General features: G+C 42.1%; 1 protein-coding gene across 6 annotated transcripts in view; it reads left to right on the top strand.

Moving 5' to 3' along the window:
- Positions 1 to 16,746, top strand: part of LOC121956111 (RNA binding protein fox-1 homolog 3-like) — a 575,995-nt gene that overhangs the window by 538,269 nt on the left and 20,980 nt on the right. For all 6 annotated transcript variants that reach the window (XM_042504225.2, XM_088069452.1, XM_042504223.2 and 3 more), the window contains 5 exons: positions 1,706 to 1,849; positions 7,985 to 8,038; positions 12,271 to 12,363; positions 13,170 to 13,230; positions 14,487 to 14,540. In XM_042504225.2, the coding sequence (XP_042360159.1) occupies positions 1,706 to 1,849; positions 7,985 to 8,038; positions 12,271 to 12,363; positions 13,170 to 13,230; positions 14,487 to 14,540 (406 nt within the window). The remainder of the gene's footprint in view (positions 1 to 1,705; positions 1,850 to 7,984; positions 8,039 to 12,270; positions 12,364 to 13,169; positions 13,231 to 14,486; positions 14,541 to 16,746) is intronic.

Raw genomic sequence — 16,746 nt, 5'->3', positions numbered from 1 at the left:
ATTGTAAATGTCTTGCCTTTTATTTTATTTCCTGTTACTTTTGCTGACAGAGTCGGTTAGCTGTGTTAATATGTCAAGATATAGTACCCACTGTCCGCTCTCTAGTCTTTACTGTTTAGCAAACGTTAGCCTTGGCTCACACTACCAGGGCAAGTTGGGAGCCAACTAGCTGTGCAACTCATTTGGTGATTACCGCTAGCAACGCTGTACTAGTGATGGCACAGTGTCGCTGCAGAAACATGGTTTCCATCCTCTGGTCTTGCTCCAAATGGCCCGAGTGAGCAAGTGGCTTCATTTTCGAGCCGTAAAGCCTCTTCAGCATTGCTTTTAACTGCAGTAGCACCACTAGCAATGCCGACACTGCTAATGGCACTAACAGAGGTAACAGTTGCAAGGCTAAAGGGGCTTTGCAGCTCAAAATTGAGCCTCTTACTAAGGGGGTCAACCCCTGGGTAAAACTGGAGAGAAGGCACAGTGTTTCCTTAGCAATGCTGTTGGGTCGGGATGGCTTTACAAACAGTAAAATTAGCTATCTAAGGTTACCCTCGACCAGACCAGAGTGGTGTGCTGTTCAGTAAACTGAGGAGTAGAAAAGTTAACATTTAGACAAACATACATCAAAAAAAGTGTGGAGTCAAAAAAATTCTCGTCAGTTAACCGTTGGCATCCTTGCCAGGGTTTGCCAATAAAATATTTGTTAATTTGTCAACATTAGCAGTGCAAGAAAGATCAAGGTTAGTGCTTTCAATATTTATGCTAAGCTAGGCTAATTACCTCTTGACTGTAATTCCACATTAATACATGAGAGTGTTGCTGATCTTGTGGTTTTTCTGAAAGAAAGCAAATAATCATACCTTCCATCATGTTATTTTGTTTTTTATTATTGAATTAAATAGCTTTTCAAAATGAGCTAATCCTGAACTACATAGATGGCATGGCGCAAAACATGTAGGCCATGTTTGTATAAATAATTTGCGCTACATTTAACTGCATTTTGAAAGACACTAACCAGTGACCTATTTTTCCCGAATATGAGGACATGTAAGGATAGACTTATCCCACAATGCTTTATAAAAGAGAGGATGAAATATGCTGTTGACCAGTAAGGTTTGTCTGCAGGAAATACATCAGCAAAAGAAACTGCCTCAAAAACAAGGTCCATCTAAACAGACAAGCCAGCAGGCCCCTCAGTGAGATCCATCACCGGTGTCACAGGGAGAAACAAGTGGAATTTGTCATTGACATCAGACACGTCATTTATATAGAAATGTCAGCATAGCATTCGCATAATGATGGAAACAACAACGCTGAGGGCTTTGGGCATCGCACTCTGATGGCTGTGTGCAAACGTCACCAATAATGTGTCTTTAGTCTAGACATGTCAGGGCTCTGTGGGATCTATATCCACGCCTTTTTGTCAGCGCCTTCAATCTTCCCCGTTGCTCAAGAGCTAAGTGCAAGAGATTAATAAGTGGATTTGTAATGCACAACCTCAGGTTTGACACTATAAGTCATCGGCTGTTTATCGCTTTGGCTTTCTTGCTGGATTGAAAAATGGCAGACGCTGAGTAAGTTAGTTAGCCACCCTGCACCCCGCCTCCCTCCTATTTCAAACCCCCCTCTTGTTCTTCAGCACCGGGAGGTACAGTATACTGTAGCAGCTAATGAGCAGCTTGTGTCTTTTCTGTTTGTTTCCCTCTGGCAGACAGATGATGTGACGCAAACAGAGGGCTCTCAGCAGCTCCAGCTCCAGCACTCAGACTCTTCAGAGAAGCAGCAGCCCAAAAGGTTACATGTCTCCAACATTCCCTTCCGCTTCCGGGACCCTGACCTAAGGCAAATGTTTGGGGTGAGTACCTTAAAGCAAAATTCTGATACATTACAACAACTATAGCCTTTTTTTGTATGTATGGCCTTTTTCTATTGGGTAAAGTGGAGGCAGACAACCTTTCATTCTCTAGTGTTTTCAAGTGGTCTTATTGTTTTTGTCCCTGTCACGAAGACGACCCGATCACTTTGTGTTTTCCCCAGTTTCCACAGTTACTTTGGTTGTTCCACTGTCTCCCATTTGAGCTATAGGGCATAGTAACTGCAAAGAACTTAGTTTGATACTTTGGGCCGGGCAATATGTAAAAAATCAGATATCATATTTTTGACCATAGACCTCAATATCCATACAATTAGACTTTTGATAGATAATCATCAGTAATGTGGAGATAGTGGCTAAATGGGTAAAAAAAAATAACTAGAGAGAGAGAATCTCACCTTCATGTATTTTTCAAATGGAGACGTTTTACTTATAAATCCATTAAAATGTGTTTCATGTTTCAATTGTAGTAATAAAACATTGGTTCATCCAAACAAAAAAACCTTCTTTTTTCACTCCTTTCAGGGTAATTGTTACTAATAATAGTAATAACTCTATAATACTGTAATGCTGTGGAACCACAATATATTCTGTCACAGTTATTGTAGAGTGAAACTCTCATACTGTAGCAACCCTACAGTGGATACAGTCTTTTACTGTAAACTCTAAACAATCTAACATAAAATAGAAAAAGATTTAAATATTTATTAAAAAATAGTTGTCAGTTAATTTTCTGTCAGCTAATTGATTAATCGACTAACTATTTCAGCTGTTCTTGTACTAAATGTCGGGTAGTTCAGTTGATCACAAAATATCATATTTTATAAACTAAAGTTTTAACAAACTTCCTGATAAATATTACTTAAATAATACCAATACTTTCCTCTGGAATGTAGTTAAGTTGAAATATAAAGTGGCATGAAAAAAAAGACTCTTAAGTACATGTACCTCTAATCCGCACTGAGGCACAGAACTTGAGTAAATGTACTTAGTTACATCTCACCACTGGCACTTGTTTGGAAACATAATTGCATAACAAAAGCAATGCTTATAGGCATCCAATCTAAACACAGATGGTGTCAGTATTCCATAGTCATTAGACTGTGCAATCAACATTTAGTTTGAGTTAAAGGAAAAGAAAAAGTCTGCTTCCACTTTAAGGTAATTCTAAACATGCTGAGTTAATTCCTGTGATCTGGCAACATGGTGACAAAGAAACAACATCAGAAATACAAGCATGCAGGTGACCAGACCCCCAGATGTTGGTTATCATTTTCATTGCCAGGTATAAGCACTGGAGGCGTCCCACCGTACCTAAAACAAAGAGCACCTGCGCTAACGCCAGAAGGAATTATTACACTTTTATAAAATAAAATGTGCAGGTTTTAAACAAAATGAGCAGTGGGGTTAAATCACAAAACAAAGGTTCTGATTTTTTTAATGATGATCTGATTGCTTGAGACAGCATCTAGTAACTGGCATCTGGTAACTCCATTTTCAGGGAAAAAGAAAGCCTCCTGAGTTTCTACAAGTTGGGAAAAGTAAAGAAAAACAGCCCAATCAGTCACAATCAGGTGCTGATGGCTGAGAAAAAAAAATAAAAAAATCACTGCTACTCTGACACCAGACCGGAGTTAGTTGAGATATGGAACGGTGATCATTTGACCGTTCATCTTTGTCCTCTCCCCTCTCTGGCGAAAACTGAGGTTGATTTAAAACCCGATCAAATTGATGTGCTCCAGTTGCTTCCCCTGCCCGACTTCTTTTTAGCAATGTTGCCGTGTCCCCAGTCTCAGCAATTAACTTGATGAGAACAATAGTATTACAAAAGGAATGGTGGCCAAATTTGAAAAAAGAAAACATAGAACAAACCTTAATTTCTTTTATCTTGGTCATTAGCAGTGGTCAGCTGCAGACAAATGCAATCAGATTACATATCAGCACACAGAAGGTCCTCAACGGAAATTCCCTCTTTCTCTCTCCGTCTCTTGCCCAATTAATGAGGCAATGAATAGTTCAACAGCTCACCCTTGTGTCTCACAAAAGCCTCAATAAGAATTGAACCATACATCCCCAATTCAATAACCATAATGGATCTGAATGGAAACGATTGCCAAAAATGTACTTTAAATGTTATGCGCTAATTGGACCATTAGAACCCAGAGGCGTTAATTCTCGTCGTTATGAAGACAACATCCAGCTGATGATATTAATTACTCAAGAGCCCTGGCTGTGGCTTTATAAATTGCAGACAACATGGCTGCTCTCTCTCTCTCTCTCTCTGTCTCTCTCTCTCTCTCTCTCTCTCTCTCTCTCTCTCTCTCTCTCTCCCTCTGATTGTTGGCTTTATTGTTCCCAGCTCTGGTGCAGGTCGTGTGGAATCCAAATCGCCTCAGTAATTAGCTCCGAGGCTTTGTGTGCCTGGCCGACGCATGCAGATATACGATACAAAATTGATCACAGCCCACCCAGTCCCCCTCAATCACCGGTTCACCCACGAGTTGCCCGGTCCTTCCTGCTACATGCCCCCCTTCCCCCTCCTCTTCCCTACTTGGTGGTTGGCATAGTAGAGGATTGTGGGATTGATTGTCTTGGGTTGAACTTGGCAAGGAGATAGCTGGTGCGCTCCACCCTCTGACATGGCCTCCACAATGGGCCTTTGTGTGATCAGTGTGTGCAAAGCCTCATCCCTCTAGCTCTAATGGCTTCTGGAGCGCCACCGGCTCAATACGCCATTACTGTTGCGCATGAGTGGAACCCACAGACATGCAGCGGGGAAGACAGAGGAGAGGTGCTGCACGGCCCACTAAAGAAGGCCCTTAAAGCAGAGCAAAGCCTCGCCAGGAGCTCTGAGAAACTCTCTCTGGTGACGGCATCAGCAGAAATCTTTGTAGCAGCACCCTAAAACAAGAGGGGAGGGCCTCAGACGCACCCTGCACGCCACAGGGTTAAGGGTGTGGAGAAACCTGTGAGCCTTTAACGAGGCGCTGAATGAAGGGCTCATTAGGACGACCACAGCGGACCTTAATCAGTAATTAGAAACTGTGATCTCTGAGAGCGAGCAAGTGCGGGGGAAATGAAAACACTCCAAGCGGCAGAGTGAGCTCTGCGCGGCGCCCATGCTGCGCTGCTTGAGGGTGCCCTCGTTTGTGCGACCGGGTTCTTCAGCAGTGCTTCTCTCGGCGCATGTAAGGGCTCTCACAGCATTCCCGGGAGCAATCAGGACCTCTGCCCTCCCCCCCATCCTGCTGTCACGCTGACTGCTGTGCCTGAGCATGCTACACACTGGCACTCTGCTGTTTGAATACACAGCGCTGCTGTAGCGTAATTATAGCTTTCTTGAGAGCTTAAAGATATTCAAGCAAATCAAAGGTGGAGGCGCAGTGGCCTCGATATTATGTGTTGCTTTCAAACTGGGAGGCTTAATGCGTAGGAGATACAATGTCTTGTAATTTCATTTAACAAAAAAGGCCACATTGTATCAAAGGACCATACCAGTGTGTTTAAGCAAACTGCAAATATTGTATACTTTACACCTCTGATGACTGTTTTTTTTTTATGCATGCTATACGTCAATGTCTTTTCTACTGTTACAGGCATCCTTTGGGTTCTGTTCATTTCTGCATAGATATCAAAAATCATGGGCGGGGCGCCTAATAGATCACCTGACCCCAGGCTATGTACAGAGCCTGTGTCCCCGCCACGGGTTCAATCTGTGGAGCTTTGCTGCATGTTGTCCTCTCTCTCCTCCTTTCATGCTTAAGACTTAGCCCTGACTTCCTAGGGGGGGTCTAGGCTAAATTTCAGGGGGTTTTTTTCTTTGTTTTTTTTGACACACAAGTTTATTTTGATGTTTTGGGGTTTTTTTGTTGTTTTTTTTTAATGCACTTGCATCTTTTGTGCCCTTTGAAACTTTTGTATTTTATTTCCAGAATTATTATGAATTTTGATGTTAACAGTAGTAGCAGTTGTTAGTAATTACTATTGAGAAAAAACAAAACAGTTACCTAACAGTTAAGTGTATCAATTTATGTTAACATTGGTGAAGTGTAACAAAGTACATTTATTCTAAACAGAATGACAAATCATTAGGTCAAAGATTTTTATCATTATTATTAGGACTACTCTTATTTTTGAAGCATATGTAGCCTATATATTTAGATCCAGGGCTATCTATAAAACATCTGCTTATAAAAATGACCATATCTCAAAAACTAAAAAAAAATGCATAGACATATTCTATATGGAGTTGTAAAGATACATATTTCTACATGTAAAAATATTTCGGATCTCTTGAAAATACACCAAGATATGACATAATAATTAGTAAAGATACCAACATATGCACTGGTTTACTGTTCTATGGCAGAGTTCAAGGGGTTAATAACCATAATGCAATTGAACCCATGTGGAAATAGCAATTGCAGGATGCCTAGAACGGCAGAAAAAAACACATTAAAATGTCTGAAATGTTGCGGCATGATTTGCAAGCTGTAATATAAGAATTAAATATGTAATAATGGTATGAAACATGCAAAACCTTTGGAATGCTCCTATAGCCTGTGAATGCTTTTCTCATGTATTTACGCTCTGATATTGGATTGTTTTAGTGGTCTGGGATGGATGCATGTAGCTGCAGCCTCTCACATGACGTCAGTCTCCCTTGTCCTCCCTCTGGAGACTCCTCCCATTGAAGCTATTGTTTATCGGTGCTGCTGATGCAGCTGTTTCTCTGTGTGTGTATGTGTGCGAGTGGGTGGGCGGGGATAGCGGCGCATGAGATCACTGGTGAGCAGCGAGCAGTCCCCAGCGCCATGTGGAAATCCACAAAGACGACTTCCTCTGAAACTAATTAATCGACGCCACAAGCCCATTACGCTCGGTTAAAACAATTAGCATCTGCACATTGCGTGGGGGAAGCATTGTCATCTCAGGCGAGAAAAGGGGCATCACGCTGGGATATAAATGCCTGTGTGTGTGATCGAGCCAACGCTTCCCATTCGAATCAATGAAGCTGAGCGCCATATGAGGCAGATGTGGGGATGGGATCTATGGAATCCTTTATATAGGGGAGGAGATACACCCGGCTGGTACAGGGGAGGTTTTTAATAACCAAGGCCTGTTTTTCCTCGTAACTCGTTAGGTCACCGCATAACCCTTTCAAGTGGGAGGGGACATGTGTTTTTTGCTAACCCATAAACTCTCACCTCCTCGAGCCCACTCCACTCACTTCAGCCAGATAATAGCCAGCTCCTCCTAACCCCTATTAGTGGCTCAGTCAAACGATCCATCCATTCCCATTGAGCGTCGACCACATGGAAGGCCCATTTCTTCCCTGTTGTGCCGAAATGAAGGCGATGCGGACCGCTTGACAGGGTAATTACTTTTAATGAAATAATACGGCCATTGTAGACAGCAATTAAAAGTCGCTCTCACTCCACTCATTAGAGGAACTTACAGTTTACTTTCATTCCTCTGTTTTCTAATGATCCGAAGGCAGGCCTTTTAAATCGAAAGGCTGGAGCATGTTAACCCCCGGGGACTGGCCCTTAGGTCCTGTTGACTGTGAGAGCACACAAACAAAGAGCGGAGGAGAGAATAGAGAAGAGACAGCGAGGAATATAAAAGGATAGGAGGGTGTATTCCGCAACTGATCTACCGAACTCTCCACAAGTCGGAGCCCAGTTATCCACACCGGAGACGAAGTTTTTCCCAGGTGATCATGAAGGTAGAGGGGTGTTGCATATCTCAACTTCAAAATATAATGCTTTTTTTGTGTCAAAACAAGCAAGCAAACAAACATCAGAAATGCTGATATGTAATCAAAGATCTAGTATTTCTACAGATGCTGTGATCTCATTTCATATAGCATTGATAGAAACACAAAAGCGCATTAAAGCGGCAGCTATGCGTTGTCTTTTTAAAGCCAGCCAGCTTCAAGAAGTGTTTGCCGAGCTAACAAATGCAAATTGACCACCATTTCCTCACAAAAGTAACATTTCCATATTGCCTTAATGGTTTTTCTTTCTCCAGTCGTCCTTCTCATGAATTCACAGTCAGTGAGGCTTTCTAACTCCATCTCTGCCCCGCTCTTCTCTTTTTCTTTTCTCTCTGCAGCAATTTGGAAAGATTTTAGATGTGGAGATTATCTTTAATGAGCGAGGATCCAAGGTAAGTGAACTAGAACACCAGCTGCTTCATTACCATGTACTTCTTCTGTTTCCTAATGATGGCATTAGTGTAGTGTGTACATTGGCTGAGAGTAGTGGTCCCTAAGCCTGGTCCTGGAGAGCTGCATCCACCGTGCCTCTCTTTCTCGTTCTCCCTCCCTCCCTATTGTTTTTGTTGTTGCAGCTCTAACCCAAGTTGTGAATCATTAGCCCTGTCAATCAATTCATTATTGAGCTGTTTCACAATTCACTTAATCCACCAGCAGGCTGCAGGTCCTGAAGCTTATGGAATTGAAACTGCTTGTTTAGGGAGCAGGCGTTTGAAGCCTGGGTGTTAGTCCTATTATTCAGGTTTTCTCATTTTGTTTTTACATATACTATAATTCAGGATAAGAATAACACTCTCTGGGGTGTTTTGCAAATAAAAGTAGTTTAGCAAAAGGAAATTTGAAGGCTAATCCTGCTTTCACCTCATATTTCAAGCTTTGGACAAACGGTGTGTTATGTGTTTCCTATACAGAAGCTTTTACATAATGAATTAATGTCCATGCTTATTTAATTTGTGATTTTAAAGGAGGCAGTTAAAGGAAAAGCCCATGAAAAGACCAAAACCAAAAATGTTTTAGTCTGTCTCTTTGTGACTCCCCTGCTCTGTCTTTAGCTCTTAGTTCAAATTCATTGGTTCCTATTGAACATGTGAGGCTTTAAATTTGGGTCACACATTCACAGATTTATTTAAAAAGGCTCAGTATTTTCCCAAAAAAAAGCTGGGAAATGTAGTTTTTGGTAAACGCTGCTGGAAAAAGACTAAATAAAGCTGTTGCTGGGGACTATTTTTAGTGGCAATAAATGCACAATCCAAGTTTAAAGTATCATCCTGTGATTTGAGTAGCCTTTTAATTATTATAGATTGGTGTTCATATTGTTCCCTGTCTTCATTGTCATTGTCATATAGACCTAGTGACAGTGCTGCTGGCATTTTTGGACGCTATTTGACTTTATGACAGGGTCTATACTAGGATTACTAACTTGGGAAATCCCTGAGTTAAGAGCTAAGTTATTATCCTGAGATTTTCTTCCTAAATACAGTTAGGAAACATGTTTCTGTAATACCAAAAATCCAAAATGTCGTCCTAAACTGAGATAAGTTTTTCAGACTTCCTGTAATGAGGCCTCTGGTCCCAAAAAAACTCTGTGATCATTTTCAAGTTGTTTTAATGCAGCATTTTTAAATAATTAAATACTAAAGTCTTACCCAATATGCATATTTTTTTTGCCAGCAAAAAGTTTGCATTTTCAAACTAATTTATTTCATTTCTTTATTCAGTCATATGGTCATCACTAGGGCTGCGTTCACCAAAGAAAACCTTGATCGACTGATATTCTACCCGCTCTTCAACCAGTTGATTGGTCAATTGGGGCAAAACAAAAATAAAAAAATCTGCATTTTATCTTTGGATTAACGAAATCGTGCTCTCTACCTGGTAGCATCGTGTGTCCACCAAAGTAGATTTTTTCCTGTCGTAGGGCCTGGTGTATTTTCCTTGAATGAAAAATAAATGCAATCTCCAATGTTGTATCATCGGAAAATAAACTGCGCACAGTAACACTTTTCCATGTTAGCTGCATATGTGAGTCCATCTCAGCAATGAGGGTTAAACAGGACTGACAAAAAAATCTGGCATACTGGACACTAGAAGATGTCGTATACAACATAACATTACTAACGTTCAATGTCTCTGTAAAGCTACATGCGAGAGAGAGAGAGAGAAGTAGAGACTCAGTATTTTTAGCCCAGAAGCTAATGTTAGCTATTGTTGCTCCAAGAAGCTCTATAATCCAGCCTTGAACTGCAGTGTCTTTTTGAAGACTTGGTAAATTAAATCCATAGTAATAAATCCGACACGGAATGTCGTCTGTGAATATTTATGCTTTCCGATAAAAAACGAGAGCTGAAAAACACTGCGCTTGTCACTGTCACTAGCCGTCCAATCACAGTGGATAAGGGGTGGGATAAATACCACAAAGACCAACCATTACAGAGGACAAATACAAGTGCTGAGCAACATTAACTGCTGTTTCGAGCTGGGAAAAGAAACACGTTGGTGGACACATGGCCTTATTAAAGTTACTACGACGATTGTCTGACCAGTGAGAATTTGGTCAGGCAAGAATACAACAACCAAACCAGAAGTTTACAGCCCCACTCATTCCATATAATAATGTCGAGTAATGTTATCATGCATGTTATCATGAGTTTCTGAAAGCTCATCAATGTGTTTTTAATATTTTGGACAATGATGGAGCTTTAAAGCATTGAGAAGTAAGGGACTGACTGCACAAACAAACTGTTTTTTGTCTTTTCATGGTATTAGATGACATCAAGAAAAATAAAGAATGAAATTAGCCCAATCCTTCGGTCAGAAGTATTCAATATATATATTTTAAAATCTTACTTTAACAGTGTCTTCCTTGCACAGCTTTGATCATGTAGCTATTCCAAAACACAATCTGGACGCCTTAAAGCAAGAATACCAACGAGCCAGCAGAAAAATAGCCACGGCGCCGCAGAGTAACTGCAGTATCAGTCTCCTAACCACCTACCATGGACAGGTAAAGCCTGCGGTGGTGTGAACAGCCGAGTGCTACTCATCCAGCTGTTCATTTAATAGAGTGTACTAAGCTCCACAGCTTTCCATTCATAAAGGAGACAGGATCCGTGGCTGGCTGTTGAGCCATGAATACTATTGATTCCCATTCATACCTGCGAGTAGTTTGGGCGCGTATACAGGCATGCAGGGATCCCGGGAACCAGGCGACGCCGCCGCGCTCAGCCCCCTCTGCCAGACAAGATTGAGCACCGGATAAACCTGCCTCCTCCGCCGTAACAAGCATTTATTGTTTGTGCCCTACAAAGCCATTACCCATGATGCCTCTCTCTCTCCCGCACCCCGTGTGCTATATAATGAACCTACCAGGCCATTAATAAACAATCTATTTTCTATGAAGCTTTGGCAATTTGCATTCAATATGTTTGTCTCCTTTGAAAAATGGTGGCTCCACTCGCCCCTCTTGTAAGCTAATTATTTGTGCATGATAAAAAAAAAAAGAAAAGATAGGGGGGGTAACCACAGTCGGGTGAATGTCCAAAGGATTAATTTTGCCCTCAATTCCTTTTTTGAATTTATTTCTTTATCTCTCTTTCCCCAAGGACAGGTCCAGTGTTATTTATGCTAGGAATAGCAGCCCGGAGATCCTGTGTATGCATACAAGATCACACCGCTTGCCATCTCTCACATGTATTACATCCTCAAGCAATTATCAGGCAGTGCCGGCCATGCTCCCTCTTCCCCCCTGCCCATACCTCTATATGTATATATAGAAACCAAAGGAATGGGACTTGTTTGGCCAGCATATCTTAATGCTTCCGCGATAGAGCTCAGGTCCAGTATCCCAGTCCACATAACTCAAGGAAGTGACAAACCCCCCCAGGGGAGCCAGGGAGTCAGAGAGTTGGGGTGGGGGATGGAAATGAGAGGTTGGGTGTATTTTGGTCAGAAGTTTAAAGTCAATATCCTCGCTCTTCTTGATTGCAGAGGATGGTATTTGCGGTGACACCATTCACTTTTTTGCATCAATGAGCTGGCTGCAATTTTTCCTCCATAAAAATGTCCTACTTATTAGAGCAGTGAATTAGAAATAGTCAGAGATCAAGTTAACATATCTCCTCAGAGGATTCACACTCCTTCTCCTGTTGCCCACGTCTTCAAAGGGAGACGGGGCCGTTTGAGCGGCCGCGCTGCTGCCGAAGTTGTGTAGATAATTATACGACTATTATGGCAGCTAACACAGTGTTTTGCATCCGCTGCTTCCTGACATTCACCCATGGCACCGGTGCTGTGCTGTTTAATTGGGTAAAGCAGGCAGGTTTGTGGGTGTTGTTGTGTGAGGTCATGTCACCGTTATCCTCTCCTCCTCGGATCTCTCTGTTTGCTGTTTCCTGACGCCTCACTAACTGCCTCTAATTAATCTGGCTGCTTACAACTCGACTCTGCCGCTGCTGCTGCTCACCTACTCCTGTCTTCTCACCTCTCTCTTTCCCTTCTCTCCTCCCTTCCCCTTTCTTTTTTCTCCTCTATGCGCGTGTGTGTGTGTGTGTGTGTGTGTGTGTGTGTTTGAATGTGTGTCCATTCTTTCCTTCTTCTCTTCCGGTGGCTAACGTGGTGCTCTCAGGGCTTTGGGTTTGTAACTTTTGAAACAAGCACAGATGCTGATCGTGCACGGGAGAAACTAAACGGTACAATCGTAGAGGGACGCAAAATAGAGGTGCTTTCATTTTTTCCCTTCTCCCATCATTTTCTACTTCCTGCCTGCTGCCTCCTAAACTTACCTATAAACCCATGCATTAGCATGTGGCTGCTGTGTGTGTGTGTGTGTGTGTGTGTGTGTGTGTGTGTGTGTGTGTGTGTGTGTGTGTGTGTGTGTGTGTGGATATCTGCATCCCCGTGTCTGGATGCATGCATGCATAATGGTGCGTATAACTTGTTCTCAGTAGAATGCGGGAATCCATACATGTCAACCTGGACACGCCAGTTGTCCATCATTACCTGACAATGCAGAATGAATGCATGCCTTCATCCTCTGGGTTCCTGTCAAATCTGAGAAGACCTGCATTCCCCTGTCACCATCGTTTAGTGTTGCCTGCTCTAATTCTGCTCTTGTTTACGACGAGCCCCCCCCCCCCACTCAGTCATTCTCATCAGGTCAATAGAAGAAAATCAAAGCACTGTCTGTGTTTTTCTTTTGGAATCCATTTGTTTATCCAACCAATTACTGAATTTGGAGGATGTTATTTTTTCATTCATACCTGCTGGTAATTGGTGCATGCTTTCCCTCCTATTTCCAGTAATTTAATAATCTGTAAGAAAACAGAAATGATGAATAAATTCATGAAAGGGTGAACCAATCAAACCAAAGTGCTACAAACATTTGCATAATTTGTTTATCTATTATTTTATGAGTTTGTCTTTATTCGTCGTGGTATGCTGCTTGCTTTTGGCCCATCCTGGATATCTGGATAGTAATTGTAAAGGTCGGTAATAACAGGCTGTGTGTTTTGTTGCTTCGAACAGGTTAACAATGCAACAGCACGAGTGATGACAAACAAAAAAGTGGCCAACCCTTACACGAATGGTAAGTGACAGACTGTGTCATGAAACCTAGAAGAAACATTTAGTTCTCATTGAGTATGTTTGCATGCATCAAATAGTCTGTTTTTGCCCTTATTCCAAAAAAATACAAGACTCCTACAAAGCTGTTTACATGGCTAATGACAATGAGTATCTCACTAATATTCCTGTTTACATGCAGCTGTGCTTACGCAGATTAACCCTTTGAAACCTGGATCAACATCAGGTTTCTTGTGCTGCGTGCAGGAGCCTTTCACAAGCTGTTTGACCCTTTTAAACCTGAGCAAACTGGTTTGATTAGCTTTGTATACATGGGGGGGAAAGGCAGTGACCAACTTGGCAAGAAATATCCTGAAAATTGCGATAAATTAGTGAAAGGTGACAAGAAAATAGACTTAGAAAATACTTTTAAAAAGGGGAGGATTATTAGACAAGTATCAGAAAAAATGTCCAGAAAACTATATTTATATTTATAATAATTTTATATTCAAAATTATGTTACTGAAAAAAATTAAAATATGCATTAAATACACTATTACTTTTGTTATTTTCAGGACTTTTAAGGATATTGTCTTGTTTGTTTGTTTGTTTTTTCTTTTTATCTTCTTAATGTATTTGTTTTCAAGTAATTTTATTGTAAATTTTTATTAATAATTTTGAGTCATGTCAAGTTGCTTGTTGCCTTCTCCCCATGTTTTTTAAAAAAATCAAATCATTCAGGTTTCAAAGGGTTAACATGTGCTAACGTCTCATTTATTACATTAAAATATGGATAAGAAATACAGCCAGAGCTGCTTGTCACATTGTGTAAAAGCAGGAGTGTTTATCCTTCCAACCAGAAAGTTTGGCTTTTCTTTTGGGCATGCTTGCTACATGTCTGCTCCAGCCTTGAAAACTGTTGGCGAGTTCATTGGTGTGTAACGTATCCATGAAAATGCACAGAGCCAACTGTAAACAGACAAAAGGCTATGTGTTGCAAACTGCAGTAACAACCCCGATGAAGGTTCTTATTCAGAATGTGCTGTAAACATGTCAGAAGAATGCTTTTAATACCTGGATAATACTAGCATATCTCACATCTTAATCTGCAAAATGTCACAGTAGGAAAAAGGCCTTGTTTGGAATATTCAAATGGAATAATCTGTCTACATGAGCTGCATTAAATGCAGAATATTGTCATATTTTGAATAATAGTAGTGGAATGTCAGTGTGCATGTAACTGTAGCTGTTGTCAATTGAGTGTTTCTTTGTGTTCACCAGGCTGGAAGCTGAATCCAGTGGTGGGAGCTGTCTATGGTCCTGAACTGTATGCCGGTAAGAGACCTACAGCCTCTGCTGTTTGAATTTTGAGTGTTTTTCTCTACCTGTCTTCCACCACATGCACTGCACCGTACCTGAGGCCACTATCAACCGCAGCCAATCCCAATCTGACCCCGGAATTTCTACAATCGGGCTCATCCTGAACCTACTGAACATGAAATTCCCCTCAAATCAAAGTGAATCTGAGAGCGGCCCAGATAAGCAGTGGATGATCCAAGCCTCTCTGAGTGGCTGAGGGAGCCTGAGCCATTGTTTGCGCGGTGTGCAACTGTAAAGCTGAAAAAAATGATTTCAGGAGCAAGCGCCCCTGCAACTGTTATCAGATTGTGGAGGCTGCTGCTGTGGATGGATTTGCCAAGTGCGCCAGATTGACTTTTACAGAGCTAACCGAATAAGGGAGATTGAGTGAGCGATATTGTTGGCACCTACCCTGTCGAAGGCCGCTATTCCTTCTGGTCTCAGTAATGGAGGAATGAGATGAGCTCAGTGGGGTTTTCCCTATCTCTCTCTGCCTCGACATGCCAGCTTTATTGCTGTATGTTATATGAACCCTTTGCATTTTAATGAGGGGGAAATGGTACTATTTCATTTGGAAGAAGTGCTGAGCACATCGCGCCACTTTAACGGCTTTCCTTTCTGCTCATTAGACTAAAATCTGTTCATTCCCTGGACAGCTTTACGGCGAACCTCTAAATAACTGTCCATGACAGAAAGCAGTCATCTATCATTTTTATTTCATCCCCAACCCCTCACCCCCTCCATGCCTCCTCCCCTGCCTCCCACCCATTTCTTCCTCCACCCCCCGCCCCCACCCCCCAACACTCCCTTGGTTTCAACATCTTCTCCTGATAATTATACGCACACATAAACATACACACATCCCTCTGTCAGCGCATGCTCAAACATATATGCCATGGTCAGGTGGAATTTTCACCAAATTAAAAATGTTGATTAAGTTTTCCATAAACAACCGATTTACAGACCTATATAGGCACGCACTATCCCCTGCTCTGTTTTTTACATTCGGACCAAAGCATTCCAGCATACAGAAATAGATAACCTATGTAGAACACAGACACTAATGCATGTCCCCCTCTTTCATGCGCACTTTCTCCATTTTACACTCACACACACTCACGCACACACACACACTTCCCAAATCATCTCATAAATCAGAGGGAGTGTGGTCCACCACTCCAGGCAGGGGAAGCAGGAGGGGTTGGGTGATTTATTGGCTGCTAATTTTTCAAGTCGTCTTGACATGGCACTGGAGTTTGCCAAGCCTAAACGACAACATATGCTTGCCAGCTGGGAAGATGGGAAACATAAATAAGAGATACATTTTTGAAACAAAACCGCCCTAATGAGCAGCAAAAGGCCGTTTTAGCTCCGAAAAAAAAAAAAACTCTGACCATGGTTTTCACAATGATGTTCCTGCCTTTCCGTGAGAAAAAGAAATAACACAAGAATGAGGTTCGCGTGATGCAGGACTTATTCCAAAATCATCATAGCTACAGTTAATATACTTTTGGTGGGAGTAAAATGGGATATAAAGGCGATTAATCACTGTTTATCAGTCCTCATTTCTGTGCGGGAGATCAGTGAAATTGGGAGCCATAAATCCTGGCTCAGTGACAGCACACTTCGTCTCCATTCGTCCTGGCGCTACAGGTTTATTGTCCTCAAAACCCATTCAGGAGAATGACGGATGAGAGCCTCATGCCGGCTCCCCGCTCTTAACCTCTTCCAGGGTAGATTGGCTCCTCCTACTGATGGAGGACTGGGGGTGGGGGAAGTAGCTGGCAGGGTACAGGCTGGCGGCGGCAACCCTGAGTCCATGTCCTCTGTTGCCACCTATCACCCAAACCTCCCCCAGAAGCTTGCTACAGAGAGGAGGGGGGGTCGTGGTCTGGGGGAAAGAGGAGCAAGGTGATTGGGTTCCAAGTCAAATGGAGGGATTGGCAATAAAACATGGCAGTGGCACAAATCATGGTGTGTGGCAGCTGGTAGGCATCCAGTATCTGTGCTCACCTTTGTCCTCTTTTACTGTGCGCTGATCTGGTTTACATGAAAAGTTTTGTAGAACAAACCTCAGACGGTGTCCTCCAACACCTCGTATATGTAGGTCTGTCCATATATAACTGCTACCAGCTGACTGTCTCTGTCCTGGTCCATTTTGTTTGCCTGATGACACATGTGC

Source organism: Plectropomus leopardus, chromosome 18 (assembly GCF_026936395.1).
Source record: "Plectropomus leopardus strain MGB_pleo_1.0 chromosome 18, ASM2693639v1, whole genome shotgun sequence".
In the NCBI taxonomy this organism is placed as follows: Eukaryota; Metazoa; Chordata; class Actinopteri; order Perciformes; family Serranidae; genus Plectropomus; species Plectropomus leopardus.
Note: the sequence above shows the minus strand (reverse complement) of the source record. Positions and strands in the feature narration are given on the sequence as shown.